The following is a 17,516-nucleotide window of genomic DNA, read 5'->3' on the forward strand; positions in this document are numbered from 1 at the left end:
TAAACAAAACTTTGTGATTCCTTATAGGTACGTGTAAGTACCCAAGATTACTATTTTATAGGTACGGGACCACACTGAGAGTAGGTACCAGTAAGTATATCTAACCTTTCAAAATAAAATCAACAATTATAGAATAATTGATGAAGAAATACCCTATACCTGACTACCTTTTTTGAATACTTAGACTTAAAAACAACTAAAGGTAGACTGATGATAATTCCCCGAGTTAATAGCTATTATCATTTCATTTCTAACTTAAGAACAGAAAAACGCATTTAGCTTGCAATAACAGCGTCCAAGATGAACTAATTTAATTCATTAGAATGAAATTGTAATTTCATTGCCAACTATATCTTACTCACTAAAACAAAGCAAAGATTTACGACGAATGGATGGATGTTCAGTGTTTCTAGAGATTACCCAAACATACCTACAATGTAGGTATTATTTGTTTTAATAACGTTCGTTGTTGACCAAAACTAAAGAGTTGTGTATAAATTTCCTCTTTTGAGCGCCTCATTTTTCATGCGCTAATAACACATCTAACAGAATTTAACATCATTAGGGTATGCATTATACTCTACTGTAGGTGAGCCGTGAGTAGAGCAGTGATAGCCCAGGGGATATGACCTATGGCTCCGATTCTGGGGGGTGTGGGTTCGAGTCCGGTCCCGGTAAGAAATTAAATATCATGTGTCTCAAACGGTGAAGAAAAACATCGTGAGGAAACCTACATACCAGAGAATTATCGTAATGCTCTACATGTGTGAAGTCTGCCAATCCGCATTGGGCCAGGGTGGTGGACTATTGGCCTAGCCCCTCTCATTTTGAGAGGAGACTCGAGCTCAGCAGTGAGCCGAATACGGCTTGATATCGATGTACTGTAGGTACTTAATTGTTTTATTGTGTAATTCTTCATAAGTTGTTTTATCTTAGCAGGAAAGACTCCACGAGCGGTCAAGGAGGGTGTTGACATGACCAGAAGTTCCTTTAAACCTGTTCCTAAGGTCACAAGCCTGAAGGGGCCACTCGTATGACCTAGCACTTTCTATAATTTCGTAATGTATGAACATCAAGACTAATGATGTTTTGTATAACTCGCAATTCCGAGTTTCGAATTCACCTTTATCTCTCTCTGTCTTGACACAATATTATAGAAAGAGAAAGATAGAGGTGAATACGAAACTCGCACTTGCGAGTTATAAAAAGCAAATGAAGCAAGTTCATCATGAATATATATTAAAGCTGACGAACCCATGCGACGTCACCCAGGTCCGACAAAATACTCTACGTACGTTTCACCCCGAAACTGGAGCATCGTCAGGAGATGTTGACTCTACAACGTCTAATTGCAAAGTGAACGTAGAGAGTATTTTGTCGAACCTGGGTGACGTTGTCGCATGGGTTGGTCGGCTTTTCGCTGATAATAGCAAAGTAAATAAATTATTATAAGTATACGAATAGCTTCGAATCACGAGGCTCTGTATTCGAATTTTTGGGGTCAGCTTAGCAGAAATTGAAAAAAAAATTCAGTAAGAATTCTCATTTATCTATATCTATTCTGCATGTAAAACTACGAGGCGTATTTAGTGACGTCATAAAACCGTGTTCCCTATTATAACATGCAAATGCGCACTTCGCAAGCGATGTCCAATATCTTCCTGAATTGAATACATAAATGTAACAGGTAAGTGAATGGACCTTTGATTACACACAAATCGTTTTGAATATGTTTGTATACAGATGAACTATTTGTCATACATCATTCTTTAGATTATAGAAGTAAATGCTGTGATAACCCAGTGGATATGACCTCTGCCTTTCGGAGGGCGTAGGTTCGAATCCGGTCAGGTGCATGCACCTCCAACTATTCGGTTATTGCAATTAAATATTACTTATAATGATGAAGCAAAATGGGAAGTAGATTAAATATATTTAATAAAAAATTAATGATTTAATACTCACCGGTCGCAATTTCTCTATGCAATGTGTCAGTATAAATATTTTCTATCATTTATTTCTCAGTATTTATACCTACTATTAGTGGTTAATTTATCTACTAAATTTATATCACTTTTTTTTTAGGCATGTAACATATCTAAAGGTAGAAAATCTTTGGCGTTTATAATATTTTTAGCAGGAATTCAATCCAATATGTGGAGGCAATATACGTTGATCTCACCTTATTACGTACTACATAGCACAAATCGGTGCGTGTGCAATATTAAATTCAATTGAGAGATTCCATGGAAAATATTCGATATTTATTAATATCAACTCACTTATAATGTCAGAGATGTATAGAATATTCCTTAGCTCCTTCTTCGTACGTACTATATGCCTATTTCTACCTGGCATTTCAGACCAAAGGACCTTCTTGAATTGTTTGTCACTTTTCAAGGGGGACGAGGTAAACTACTCTAAAAATATCTAACACCAAGATATATCCTGTGTGCTTACACTACACACAACTATAAATTTTCAATCGTAACACACACACTAATTAATTTTGTGTTACTGTAATTTTCACACAATGAAACATCGATTCTATAGATGCAGTTTGTGTCCCATTTCGGGATACATAAAACAGCTTACGAATCCAGTGACTACAGATTATCTATAAGTTATAAACTCAGACCAATTACAGAAGGACCTGCATCGCACTCATAGTCACGAACAAAATTGTCTGTCATTTTCTGAGGAAAACGAGCTTAGATTTTGTGTATATCTATACACAACAAGTGTATATCATACTAAACAAGATTTTTTGCCCGTTTTTTACACAATTCAATTACACATACGAATTACGGAGCTCTATAACCGACGAACACGATCACACCTATTTAACACCGATTCTATAGAGACAGTTTTTATAATCGCATTAGATCGTTGATCATATACTTTGACAGAAAAGTAACGTCTAACGAGGCAGGTCCTATACAATAATTGGTCTGAGGTTATAAATCTACTTTTTCTCTAGAGCTTCATAATGCTATTTTATCCCCGCTGTGAATCGCTATATTAAGCGTCTTTTGAACAAAGTAATTGAAAAACATGTACCTACTATGGCACTTGATTACAACATTTTCATTATTAAGTACACTAACGAGGCTGTCAAGCAAAACAATTAACAAGTGGTAGTGTTAATCTGCGGTCTAATGGACCCGTGACAGTGTAGAGTGCACGTCGGGCCCACGCGACGCGATAAGTGTTATCAGTAAATATATATTAATTGCGTCACACAGATTTATTAAGTTTATAGCTATTAAACTTCGTTACTTCTATAAAGAAGCAATAGCCTAGTGGATATGACCTCTGCCTCCGATTCCGGAAGGTGTTTCTCTCTAACCTCTAACTTTTCAGTTGTGTATACGTATCATAAGAAATTAAATATCACGGGTCTCAAACGGTGAAGGAAAACATCGTGAGGAAACCTGCATACCTGAGAATTTTCTTAATTCTCTGCGTGTGTAAAGTCTGCCAATCCGCATTGGGCCAGCTTGGTGGACTATTAACATTCGCTCATACTGAGAGTAGACTCGAGCTCAGCAGTGAGCTTTCGGTTACTACGCAACGTCGTACTGGAACGCTTAATCGCTTTGCCGGTAAGGTGGTAACTAGCTACGGCCGAAGCCTCCCATTAGCCAGACCTGGACCAATTAAAAAACTTTATTCTGACCAACCGGGGATCGAACCCAACCTCCGTTTTGCAATTCCGTTCCGCCACGGAACAACGAGGGCGTTATTTGTAAAATCACTTAAAAGAGGATGTTATTGATACATTTGTGCTATTTTCTCTACCGGAAAAATCCATGATTCCCGCTGAATTTATGGAAAAGTGATAATTAATTTAACGCAGACGAAGTCACGCCCTTCTACTAGTTTTTAACTACAACTCTTTGTAATAAAACACCGGCTAACAACTAGACAGCATAAGGACGTAGTTTTAATTATGCAATTAAGTTGAACGAAGTGTAATTTGGTGGGCATGTATTAAATTAAAGCACATTATTATGCATAAGCCCGTCCGCGCGGTGCATTACATTTTAAACTTGAACGTGCTATAAATTGTGAATTTTGACTAATTACCGAGCTAGACTCAAATGCCTCAAGTGCAGTGGTTAGTCTATTTGGCATTTGATTACGAGGTCTGGGGTTTGAGTCCTGTGTCTTTGAAATGCTGAGCTACTTTTTCTTGTATGGGCCGAGCTACGCAATACTATAGTTTGGCATGTTTGTTGATGACACTCCCATGATATGCGGGCGACGGGGGGAGAAAAAGACTGCGCGGGTGTGAGGTCGTGCTCGCGGGGCAGAGGGAAGGACTGCGCGGGTATGAAGTCGTGCGTGCGGGGCATCGCTAGCTTTTTTTCTTGTAAGAAATTTGTAGTAAAAAATCTCAAGCACGGATTTAGAGGAAGGAGTTGGGAAGTTGGTGGTAATAAATCTCCGTGCCTTAGGGAACACGTTATGCCGTCAGTCCCGGTCATAATAATTAACATCTGATAGTGATCGATATTGAGACGCGAGGAAGAGCGTCCGCCAAATTAGAGAGCTGACAAAGCGGCAAGGTATCTTTACACGTATGATTTCAAGCCACTTTTCTCTACTTACAACTTAACGCCCAGACGGCTTCATTTGCGTAGTTCCCGTTTTCCCGTTTCCCGTGGCTTATTAGTGGTAAAAGAATTTTCGAAATCGGTTCAGTATATCCAGAAATTACTTTCTACAACACTACAAACGTCTTTATAATATTAGTATATCTAGAAATATAGAGATTATCACATTAAGCCCGCCAGCCCGCATCGGAGCAGCGTGGTGGGTATAAGCTCTATCTCCTATAAAGAGGTCAGGTTGTGTTGTGCGCTTAAAATAGACTCATAATGATTGGAGAGTTTAATGGTTTTAGTAATAATTGTTGTCATAAAAACCAAATAAGCTATAGTTACGCAGAAAACTTACAGAAAACTTTTGACAGCCTCCGTGGCGCAATGCGCGGTGGATTTACAAGGCGGAGGTCCTGGGTTCGATCCCCGGCTGGGCAGATTGAGATTTACTTAATTTGTCCAGGTCTGGCTGGTGGGAGGTTTCGGCCGTGGCTAGTTACCACCCTACCGGCAAAGACGTACCGCCAAGCGATTTAGCGTTCCGGTATGATGCCGTGTAGAAACCGAAAGGGATGTGGATTTTCATCCTCTTCCTAACAAGTTAGCCCGCTTCTTATACTGCATCATCGCTTACCATCAGGTGAGATTGTAGTCAAGGGCTAACTTGAAAAGAATAAAAAAATAAATAAATAAATAAATAGAACTTGGGCCTTTACGTTACAGATCCGACTAACTAACTTTAGCCAATGGGGAACAGATTATTTTCGACTATAATGACAAGCAAGACTAAAATTTGAAACTTTTTCTTTGTAACCGTATTACGCTGCCGAAAATTGTCCTCTTTGATATAGGATCTAAAGTCTTTGTTTGTTTAATGACATTCCCTTGAATTTTTTAGTAAATTTTATAATATTTTGTTTTTTAATTTTTTTCTTAACCTCCAAGGGAAAAACAACAGTGCAACTCGCGAGTTATTATAAATAATGGTGACCTATCTACCTATAAACTATTATTAACTATCACTAATGATAGTTAATAATAGTTTAGCCAGAAATTTTTGAGGCAACCCACTCGCAATATATGTTTAATATACTAAATTTGATATAAAACATTTTTCATCCAATAAACAGATGGGTGAAGGTCTTTTCTAATACTATTTAGACAATACACAGTCTATCTACTAGCACCAAAGTAAACGTAGCTTTATACATACTAAGCCCTCATTCGCACGAGAGTTTTTTTAACGGACGTTAAAAAATCGTTCAAATACAACAAATGCAATCCCAAGTATTCACACGACAGCGTTTTTAAAACGCGACGCTTTTTTTCTCGCAGTGAGTGCATTTAAAATTTTGGGCGTTGAGAAAAGACCTTCATTTAGCTTCATACTATATTCGAACGCTTTTTTGACGTCCGTTAAAAAAATTCTCGTGCGAATGAGGGCTAAGACTCTTGTTCAATATGATAATACATATAAATAAAAGTATTTATTTTAATTTATATTACGGGTGGTAATACATAAGTGTATTATATACATACATCCATAATATAAATTATAATACACCACCCAGTCACTGGAAACACCCATGTTCCTCCCACACATATTTTTGCAGTTATGGGAATTGAACCCACGGCCCTGGATGCAGAAAGCAGGGTCACTACCACTCGGCCGTCAGTGTGTTCTGTATCTGTGAGTCTGTCTGTGTCACCGTGGCACTTAAAAACATAAACATACATAAAAAAAACATACATACAGCCGAACGTAGAACCTCCTCCTTTTTGGAAGTCAGTTAAAAACTAAATAGCATTTGCTAACAATTCAAAAAACCAGTTGCCTAAGGAGGTGCTTAAATTACATTGTGGTCATACTAATCAGCCTTAATTATATAGGACCTTCATTTATTAAAGACCCTTAAAACATATGTTTAAGAAATAGGACATCGTGGTCAAATGAGAACATGAATTGGCGAGTGTTAAGCCGGATTTACATTTATCGTGTCGTGACGTAACAGAACCTCAGACCAATTATAGAAGGACCTGTATCGCACTCATATTCACGAACAAAATTGTCTGTCATTTTCTGAGAAAAACGAGCTTAGATTTTGTATACATCTTATACTAAACTAGAAGTTTTTGTCCGTTTTTCACACCATTCAACTACACAAAAAGGTGTTTTTACGGAACTCTTTAATCGACGAACACGATTACAACTATTTAACGTCGATTCTATAGAGACAGCTTTTATAATCGCATTAGATCATTGATCATATACTTTGACAGAAAAGTAACACCTAGCGAGGCAGGTCCTATACATTAGTTGGTCTGAGGTTGTAGTGATGTCGACCCCGGCACGCTTCGCATACAAGTTCTCGACTTGTCAACCTTGTCCCATCTCCCCCTTCTAAGGCTGTTACGACAGATCCCTGGATCAGCTTCCACCTTCACACAGGAAATAAAACTATAACAAATTGTAATTGTTATCAATTGTAAATTATAATACTGTATGACTTTTTCATTTCAAAAGAGCAACTGTTGAGTTTCTCGCCGGTATCTTCTCAGCAGAACCTGCCTTCCGGTAGTAGAATCTTTACAAATAGTCAACTGACGCGTCAAAAGTGCTTGTAAACTGAGCCTACTTGAAATAAATGATTTTTGATTTTGATTTTTTTAGGACTAAATGATCATAGAATAAGAAGAGGTCTATCAACACAATTAATCGACTCTCCAACAGAAGCAATACCTGGTAAATAAAGAGTAAGCAATACAACAGATAGCGCGCTGTAGCACGCGCCCACCATTTGTTTCAATTTGGATTTATTTTGAAATAGAGCCGCTGTTTTATTTGTTGGGGACTGTTGAGGCATTTGTAAAGGTTGTGTAACGACTAACGTGTAGGTGGCAGTATGCCAGGAATGCACAAGTGATTCTGATTCATGTTTTTTTGTAAGATAAATATAATCTAAATGACCTCTTCCTCCGATTCCGGAGGAAAACCGGTCTAGGGCATGCACCGCTAACTTTTCAGTTGTGTGCATTTTAAGAAATTAAATATCACGTGTCTCAAACGGTGAAGGAAAAACATCGTGAGGATACCTGCATACCAAAGAATATTCTTAAGTCTCTGCGTGTGTGAAGTCTGCCAATCCGCATAGGTCCAACGTGGTACACTATTGGCCTAGTCCTTCTCATTCTGTATGAAGACTTGAAAGCAGTGAAAGTGGGTTGATAATAATGATGATGATATCTTTTACATTTATTTTATTTTTCTTTGTCTTTGACTAGTTGGTTTGTGCTTATCTCAGTAACAACAGGTTGGAATGGGTTAGCTTTCAGGGTTGGAAAGTCCTTTAATTGAGGAGTTTATATTTAATCGATTAATGAAAGAAGGAAGATATGTAAGGTTTGCAGCAAATGGAATGATCTGGTCTCCTACCTCTACGGGATTGAGGCTTGATGACATATATACATGAAAATTAATTACCTCATGAACATTGTATTTCTACAGAACAAAGTTGATAAAATAAAATATAACTTTCAGAATTTTGAACAGATTCTTTAATTTGGAAAAAAACTCATGGAATAGAGTATTAAACGTGTAATTTAACCGTCATATTGTGCATATGTGTTATTTAAAAAGGCAAGGAAGTCGTAATAACTCCGTTATACGGCGATGTAGTCTATGTTAAGGTATATAATATTGGAGAAAATGGCTTTATTAATAGAAATATATTTTTAGCATAAAAAGAAATGTGTGCAAGCAATATGATCATGATATATCAAATCAAGTCATTCTAGTAAATAAATAATACTTAACAATAAAATAATAATACTAAATTAGCTGAATATATGCAAGACAGTTAAAACCTGTGCGCCGCGGATCCACCTACGTAGATACCACTCCTGTGGGAATTTTGTTTTACCTAAACGCTATTCTAAACTATAATAATATAATTATATCAGTGCTAGTTAAAACTTCTATAAAATACAGCATATAACATGAAATTTTTTACCCGCCAACTTTTAAACGGCTCAACCGATTTTCATTAAACATATCTAAGAACACTCGCACCTTTATTACAAAAAAAAAAAACAAAGTGAAATCGCTTTATCCGTTCGGGCATTATGGTGCACAGATATACACGTCAAACTTAAATCACCCCTCTTAATGCGTAGGGGGTTGAACAACAGACTATGGATAAGTATTGACGACCTCTCTGGCGCAGTTGTTAGTACTGTGCTTTTGGTTTTGGGTTCAATGCCTAGCCCAGATAGTTTCTATCCGCCCTACCGGCAAAGATGTACCGCCAAGCGATTTCGCGTTCCGGTACGATGTCGCGTAGAAACCGTCAGAGGTATGGATATATTAAAACCTCTTCCAAGTAACTACGCTACCATCTTAGACTGCATTTTCAGTTAACATCAGGTGAGATCTCAGTCAAGGTCTAACTTGTCGTTCAATAATAAAAAAGTTTCAACGAAAAAAATTTCGTAAAAAAACATCGTTTTCAGGTAATTAAGTTGTTTAAAAAATTTAATAGTGAACAGTAGGTACTTAAAATGAAAAAGTTTGACAAACAAACAACGTCATACAAAATTTCCAAGCCGTATCACTTGGGCGGGCCGTAAGCATAGGGCGGGCCGTCCGCACTGCATATAAGCAGCCGTAGCGTGTGCTACGCCACAATCCGTCTCGAGGCGTCGTAGCGAACGTTCGTAGAACCCTGTAGCAATGGCATTCGGGTAAGTCGTAGTCGTAGAAAGTTGTGTCTATTTTAGAACTGTTATTTTGTGTTTCTTTTTTAATTGAATAGGATGTATGTGATTTTACCTTTGCCGTATAAAAAGTAACTTTTAAAAAGTTTCAAACTTTTAAGAAAACAAAATACCAATAGAACTCGTAGAAAGTTGTAGCGTCTGTTATTTCGTGTTTTTTTTTAATTAATATGTGTTTTAACCTTTGCCCCATTTTCTAATTTTAATAAAAACATATTTCAACTTTTAAAACGATCATAAAACACTGCAGCAAATAGCAAAGACAATGAGGAAATTCGTAAACGTAAAAAGTTGTAGAGTCTGTTTTGGAACTGTTATTTTGTGATTTTATTTTTAAAAATGGAATAGAATCTATGTGACTTGGCCATAGCTATATTCCTTAATTTTAAAAAAAAGTTTATAACTTTTAAAACGGTCCTACAACGTTGTAGCGTAGCAATGGCATTTGGGAATTTGTAGCCGTAAAAAGCAGTACCTGTTTTAGAACTGTTAATTTGTGATTTTTTTATTGAATAGGATCTATATTTTATTGATATTGTATTTCTAACGATATAAAATGTTTTAAATCGTAGCAACGACATATAAAGAAGAGAAAAAAAATGCCAGAGAACTTGTTGACGTAGAAAGTGGTTCTAAACGTGTCTGTTTTAGACTTTGTGACGAACTTTAAACTGAATGGAATGTATGACCGATGCCGTCGTCTTATTTTAATTAAAAAAGTTTTCAGAAACGTTAGGTAGTTTCGTTTTGAGATTATTTATTAACAGAATTAGAAGAAAGTTTAGAAGAATTCTCGCAATAAAAAAGTTAAATGGTGTAGTTATTTTAGACCGTTTTCTATAAAACAATTAAAATTTTAGAAATCAATGATTGTATTGGAACATCGCAGCAAAGGTAAACATATAGTTGTGAAATGCTCTGAAGAATTTATATTTCTAGTTTTTGAAAAATAGGCTCAGAGTGTTCTATTGAGATAACAAGTTATTCTAACGTAGTTACAATACAAAACTTTTAATTACGAAAAGCTTTTTATATAAACTTGTTTTTTTTGTTAATTGTGACTTATTGAAAATAACACAATAATTAAACTTACTCTTAAAATTGTACTATCATTATATACTTGTTTTAAAAATTGGGTATCTTTTACCTTAAAAATGGTGAGTGAAAGCGCTATTTTCTTGGTTCTATGATTTAAAAACCTTTTGTATATGTAAGGGGTGTGGATTTTCATCCTCCTCCTAAATAGTTAGCCCTGTTCCAACTAAGATTGCATCATCACTAACCATAAGGAGAGTTTGTAGTCAAGGGCTAACTTGTTAAGAATAAAAAATATATACAAGTTAATTATTCTAGTTAAATACGACGCTCTGCAAGTGTAACTTCTTAAAAAATTAAAAACGTAATTTCACAATTTTCTTTCTCTACTTAATTCTTCACTAAGTAAGATATTTTTTGATATTATTATTCAGTAATTAAGCTTTGATTTACACAATGCTTGCTATAATAAACTTCAAAGCTTAAGATATTTAGAAGTTCTGGGGAACAGTTTGGCCAAATAGTTAAAGCAGTGCCATAGTTTAGTACAAAAACATGGAACAACAATGCCCAAAGGTTATTAAGCTTTAAGCAGTTAAGTACATATTATCTCTTTATCTTTAGAGTACTACAAAAATTATACTTTTAAATTAATACAAAAATTGTATTTCTGTATTAATAGTAACTATGATATCGAGTAGTGTATAAGATAAATTAAGAAAAAACAATATCTTCATCACTATTATCATTAACAACCCTTATTTGGCTCACTGTTGAGCACGAGATTCCTCTCTGAATGAAAGGACTAATAGTCCACCACCCTGGCCAATACAGAGGCAGACTTCAAGCACGTAAAGAATTAACAAAATTCTCAATTAAATATCCGGTTCCCTTAAGATGTTTTACCTTCACCATTTGACACGCGTGATATTTAATTTTTTAAAATGAACACATATTGGGAGCTGCATACCCCGGATCGGATTCGAATCTACCCACTCCAAATCAAAGACAGTCATAGCCACAGGGATATCACGACTCTCAACAACAACTAACAAACAATTATTATTGACAATTGAATTTATTTATTACACATTTACCTATTTTGTGACTAAACTACTGTTTGTTCGGAAAAAGGAAAATATTTTTAATTTCTTATATAATACTACCAAAAAGAACAGTTTAAACATATAAAAGCGGGTTAAAATACTCGTACATTGAAATAACATTGCTTTTGTATATATATGAACAATGATATGTATCTGACAATAATTATTTTAAATCTATTCGTCTAATATTGTATAGAGGATATCTGGATCTACTGAACCAATTTCGATATTTTTTTTACCACGAAAAGCCACGTTATGTGTGAGTGTCATAGGTTATATTTTTAACCGCGGGTTGTCGGCTAGTTACATAATATAGTGCTGTACAAATTAGAATTGAAACACAAACTTGTAAGATACATCACAAACTTTAACACAAGTTCCCTAACATAAAGCCGTGTGCATATTTGCGTATAAAATTATGCGTATACAGACATACAGACTTACTATAGTTTATGTCGAACTGCGAATTAAATTTAGTCGTAGCTTTATGTCATCTATGCACCGCGGTTCTACTCGCGTAATATCGCGTATAGCATATTCCTTCCTCAGTCAGGCTATCTAATTTTTGAAAAATAGTTTTTTTATTTCAATTTGAAACATTAGTTCCCAAGGTTAGTTAGCTCATTTATTCAATCATAAGCTTTATAGAAAGAAAGAAAGAAAATAATTTTATTTAAACGTAAGAGTTATAGACAGTACCCTATTCTAAAGCCTCAATAGCTCAACGGTAAGAGCTGTTGGACTCATCACCGAGGGGTGGTGGTTCGATCCCCGCCCCGTTGGTATATTGTCGTAACCACTACTAACACAGTATTTTCGGACTAGTTAGAGGGGAATGGGCATATTGGTTATATTTAAAGATACGGCCAATATTTAAAAAAAAAAACGGCCCACAGACCTCCCTTTTAGAAGAGGGGATATAGTGCTTATACCCACCACACTGTTCCAATGCGGTTTGGTAGGCCACTGGGTTACCTTTTAAAAATCCATACATACATTTTCATTATTGTAATGAATGATGTATGAGAAACCGGATTTTATATCAAGCTGTATGAATTTCCTTTTCTTTGGGTCGGCTTACCTTCGTCAAAATTCTATTTTTCGCCACTGCTACCCAGGATTCGAACCCAGGACCTCGCGATCTAAAACCACATAGGCTCGCCAATGAGGCAGTTGGAGCAAGAATTACAATATAAAGCCAGGCCGCAATTTAATGTAATAGCCTGGATCCTCAGTATATTTTGCGACGGAATTTCAACAATGAACCAACAAATAAACAAACTTCTCTTGGAAGCCAAGATATCAGGTTTTAAGTTTCTTTTTCACTTAGTATTTATAGCCCAGTGGATATGATCTCTGTCTGCGATTCGGGCGTAGGTTCGAATCCGGGGGAAAAAATAATTTACAGCAGTAACGACCTTACAAATATACCTATATTCGTTCCCCAGCCCACCAATCTACATTGGTGTAGTGCGGTGGGTATCCAACACCCCCTATAAGTAGTGAGATGCAGCCCTCAAAAGCGGTATATTCAAAATAGACTCATAATTCAAAATTTAACCGAATCTTTAGTACTTTTAAGTAAGTTTCAATTTTATGTTTCAAAACATCATCGTAACGGCAAACCATTCGTCTTTCCCGAATCAAAGTAAATTAATTAAGATTCAGGAAATCTGTCAAAAAGTTTAATCCTTCTGACATATTTGATCTTAAAGTTGTAAAATTAAATTTTTGGCGCCGTGACGTGATAAGACGTTTAAGAATAACTCAGTAGAAATCAATCGAAAAGTATATTACAAGCAAATAGTGTGTGTGAATATCAGATGTCAAGAATGATCATTAATCATCATCATCATCATCAACCCATATTCGTCTCATTGCTGAGCTCGAGTCTCCTCTCAGAATGAGAGGGGCTAGGCCAGTAGTCCACCACGCTGGCCCAATGCGGATTGGCAGAGATTGGCGGATATTTTACATTAATTGTAACTGCAATAGTCATGAGATAGGTACTAGTGAGATATTAAACAATAAAATGTTTAGTAACACAAACACAATAAAATTCAATAAAGTAACATAATATAAGATAAAAACAATGTAAACACGCTCTATATGTCAGGACTAATATCCGGTATCATAGACGGTAGGTACACAAATTATGTTTATTACGTCAAACTACCATTTACTTTAGCTCCAAAGAGTAACCAGAGTGAGTCTTTACTAGCAACGTACTGAAGCCAGTGAAACCCATTACAAAAATGTCACGTATCACAAACGGTGAAGGAAACCATCCATCGTGTGGAAACCTGCATACCAGAGAATTTTCTCAATTTTCTGCGTGTATGAAGTCTGCCAATCCGCATTGGGCGTGGTGGAATATTATCCTAACCCCTCTCACTCTGACAGGAGACTTGTGCTCAGTGAGCCCAATATGGGTTGTTAATGATAATGGTGATACGCAGTTCTCAAACCCAGGCCCCCTCGTGATATGAAACCACATAATTGGTATATAGTCACGAAGCTATTAAGTTTCTAAACAATATAAACAATGGAATTGTTTAAATGAAAATAAAATGCGAATTTATGATGAGATAGCAGCAAAATGTATTTTAAAACAAAATATAGGTTTGCTTTTGTTGCAATACATTTCAAGTCATACTAACTTGCGTATTTGTTGTTATAATCGAGATGAGTTTATGATTTTTAGGGTTCTGTAGTCAACAAGGAACCCTTTATATAGTTTCACCATGTGTGTGTGTCTGTCTGTCTGTCCGCAGTTTAGAGACTATTACTACTACTTGAAAGCTGTAATTTAGTCTGACTATGTACAATTGTGCAGTGTAGTACACTACAAATATCGACTAAGTCGTAAAATAAAATCTTTAAAAATATTCAGTTTTTCAGATTTATTTACGTGAGGATGATTTTTTTCTCGTCTATTCCATAGAGTATGTATTGACTTTCTGTATCCATATTTTGTGCATTAAGAAGGTGCTAATTTAATCTACGGAACCCTACACTACGGGTGGCTTCACACAAACTTGGCCGGTTTTTTGTTTACAAATATTTTCCAAACCGGACCAATATGTAAGGCGCGGTGGTTTCAAAGTATGTAATGACTTATTGAATTATCATGATTCAATGGTTCGTTAATTAGTCCAGTAGTAAGTCTATGCTCAGGTTCTGTGGTCCGGGGTTCGAGTCGTGTGTAATGTAAAGTTATGAAGAAAATGAAAACTTACACCGATTTTCTAGTCGCGTCCGCTAGTCCAAATGATGACTCATGAGGTATATTTAGCTAATGCAGGCGCAACTTCCCTATGTCGGCCATCGTGGCGCAGTGGATTTACAAGATGGAGGTCCTGGGTTCGATCCTCGGCTGGGCCGATTGAGGTTTTCTTAATTGGTCCAGATCTAGTTGGTGGGAGGCTTCAGCCGTGGCTAGTTACCCAACCGACAAAGACGTACCGCCAAACGATTTAGCGTTCCGATACGATGTCTTGTAGAAACCGAAAGGTATGGATTTTCAATTATCCTATCTTGTTAGCCCGCTTCCATCTTAGATTGTATCATGATTTACAGGTGAAATTGCAGTCGAGGGCTAACTTGCAAAGAATAAAAAAAATGTATTTCATTTTATTGAAGCAATAAAATTTAATCTTACAAAGTAAACAGAGAAACAATGTATGCTTTCAAACAATTCGATTTCGAATAATTATGTTCATAGATGAATAACTGTTGGTCCTACCCCCAGGGAAATTCCCTCTGGGTTTGTTCTCAAGAAATACTCTTATTTTCTCGGGAAAACTCCCGATTGCTTACTCTTGGCTGCAGTGGAAAGGTTTTCCAATTAATTTTCTATAGATGAAAGGGTAACATGAAAATGTCGCGATTGTTCCATTATTTGTTCTAAAGGGTTTGTTGCAACTACAAAAATGTTTTGTTTGTTTGTTATACTTTTTTTTTTATTCTTTACAAGTTAGCCCTTGATTACAATGTCACCTGATGGTAAGTGATGATGCAATCTAAGATGGTAACGGGCTAACTTGTTAGGAGGAGGATGAAAATCGCTCGGCGGTACGTCTTTGTCGGTAGGGTGTTTTTGTTTTTTTTTTTTTTTATTTTGTATAAGCAAGCGCTTAGCTGCAATCACGCCTGATGGTAAGCAGTGATGCAGCCTATGGTGGAACGCGCTTGCCTAGAAGATGCCTATTCACTCTTGACTTGAAGGTACCCATGTGGTAACTAGCCACAGCCGAAGCCTCTCACCAGCCAAACCTATACATTACTTTATTGCACAAAGTAATGTATAGGTACCTACATACAAAGGCGAAATATAATACCTTGAGGCATTCTCCTTACTTTGTTTGACCTTAACTGCGTATTTAATTTTTATCAATAGCTCAACGGTAAGAGCGGTTGGACTCATCACCGAGGGGTGGTGGTTCAATCCCCGCCCCGTTGGTCTATTGTCGTACCCACTCCTAGCACAGTCTTTCCCGACTAGTTGGAGGGGAATGGAAATATTGGTCATATTATAAAAAATGTGGCAAATATTCTTTTAAAATATCTCTCTGGCGCATTTATTAGTGATGTTTTTAACAAAGAGGTCCTAAATTCGATTTTCAGAAAGAGTTCAACACCGAAAAGGGTGTGTATTTTCATTATCCTGCAAACAAGTTAGCCCGTCTTAGTTATTGCATCATCACTTGCGATGAGAATTGAGATTGAATGAGAAGGGAGAATTGAGATGGTAGTCAAGGGCTTACTTGTAAAGAATAAAAAAAGTCTAGTCTGAGAGTAGGCATCGGCTAGTTACCGTCAAAGACGCACCGTTAAGCAATTTACGGTTTCGCGTATATCCTTTAGTTGTATGGGTAAAATAAACTTGTACTTCTTCCAAGCAATACCGCTTCCATCTTAGAAGGCATCATCAATTAACATCTGAAGGCCTATTCTGTAACGACGTTCTGTATAACTCGCAAATCCGAGAAAGAAAGCCGTGAATTCGAATTCACGGCTTTCTTTCTCTTACTATGGTATCCTGTTAGACAGAGGGAGAGATAGAGGTGAATTGGAAACTCGCACTTGCGAATTATACAAGAAATCGTTACAGAATAGCCCTGCAGGTGTGATCGTCGTCTAGCTTGCCATTCATTCAGGGTACTGCAATGCCAAAAAATCCTGCGGTAGCTCATTCCTAGATGAATTTTGTCATAAAGAGTCCTACTACTCTTTAAACAACATCGTGTGGTTATGTCTACGTGCCTAGTCTCACGTAAAATTGTAACAACAATAATTGATGTTGATTTTCATTAACAACAACGCATTGTAAGAGCTAGACAAATGGCTTATTATTTATTCATAATATGAACTATTAGAACGTAAACAATTGAAAACTTTATCTTATCTTTACCATAAGTAATAATAAAATGCATTTTGTATTTTATTATACTTATATTGTTAAAAATTTTAAAAAAAAGAAGTAATAAATAAATGAGAGAATAAAAAATGCAATCTTTCTTCTTCTAAACTAATTTTATAAAGTCGAAAAATTTTTATTTTTGCATGTAAAGAATTTTATAATATTTATAAGTTGAAAGATTTTTAGTTTTGTATGTAACAAAATTTATAAAGTCGAAAGATTTTTATTTTTGGTTATGTAACCAATTTAATAAAGTTGAAATATTTTTATTTTTTTCTGTAAGGAATTTTATAAAGTTGAAAGATTTTTATTTTTTTATGTAAGGAATTTTATAAAGTTGAAAGACTTTTAGTTTTATATGTAACAAAATTTATAAAGTTGAAACATTTTTATTTCTTTATGTATGTAACGAATAGACTTAAAAGTAGTCCAGTACTAACTACTGGATCGATTTGATTTATATTTTCACCAATAGAAAGCTACATTATCAAGGAGTAACATAGGCTATATTTTGTCTCCGAATTACCACAGGAATGGGAACTACACTGGTGAACGAGGTAATCTCGTGAAGAG

General features: G+C 35.9%; 1 protein-coding gene across 1 annotated transcript in view; it reads left to right on the top strand.

The window, feature by feature from the left end:
- Positions 1-9,298: 9,298 nt before the first annotated feature.
- The window catches only part of LOC112043393 (myosuppressin-like), a 38,642-nt gene continuing 30,424 nt past the window's right edge, over positions 9,299-17,516 (top strand). Inside the window, exon 1 of the mRNA XM_024078795.1 lies at positions 9,299-9,347. Coding sequence (XP_023934563.1) covers positions 9,337-9,347 — 11 coding nt within the window. The 5' untranslated portion in view covers positions 9,299-9,336. The remainder of the gene's footprint in view (positions 9,348-17,516) is intronic.

The sequence above is a fragment of the Bicyclus anynana genome, chromosome 22 (assembly GCF_947172395.1).
Source record: "Bicyclus anynana chromosome 22, ilBicAnyn1.1, whole genome shotgun sequence".
In the NCBI taxonomy this organism is placed as follows: domain Eukaryota; kingdom Metazoa; phylum Arthropoda; class Insecta; order Lepidoptera; family Nymphalidae; genus Bicyclus; species Bicyclus anynana.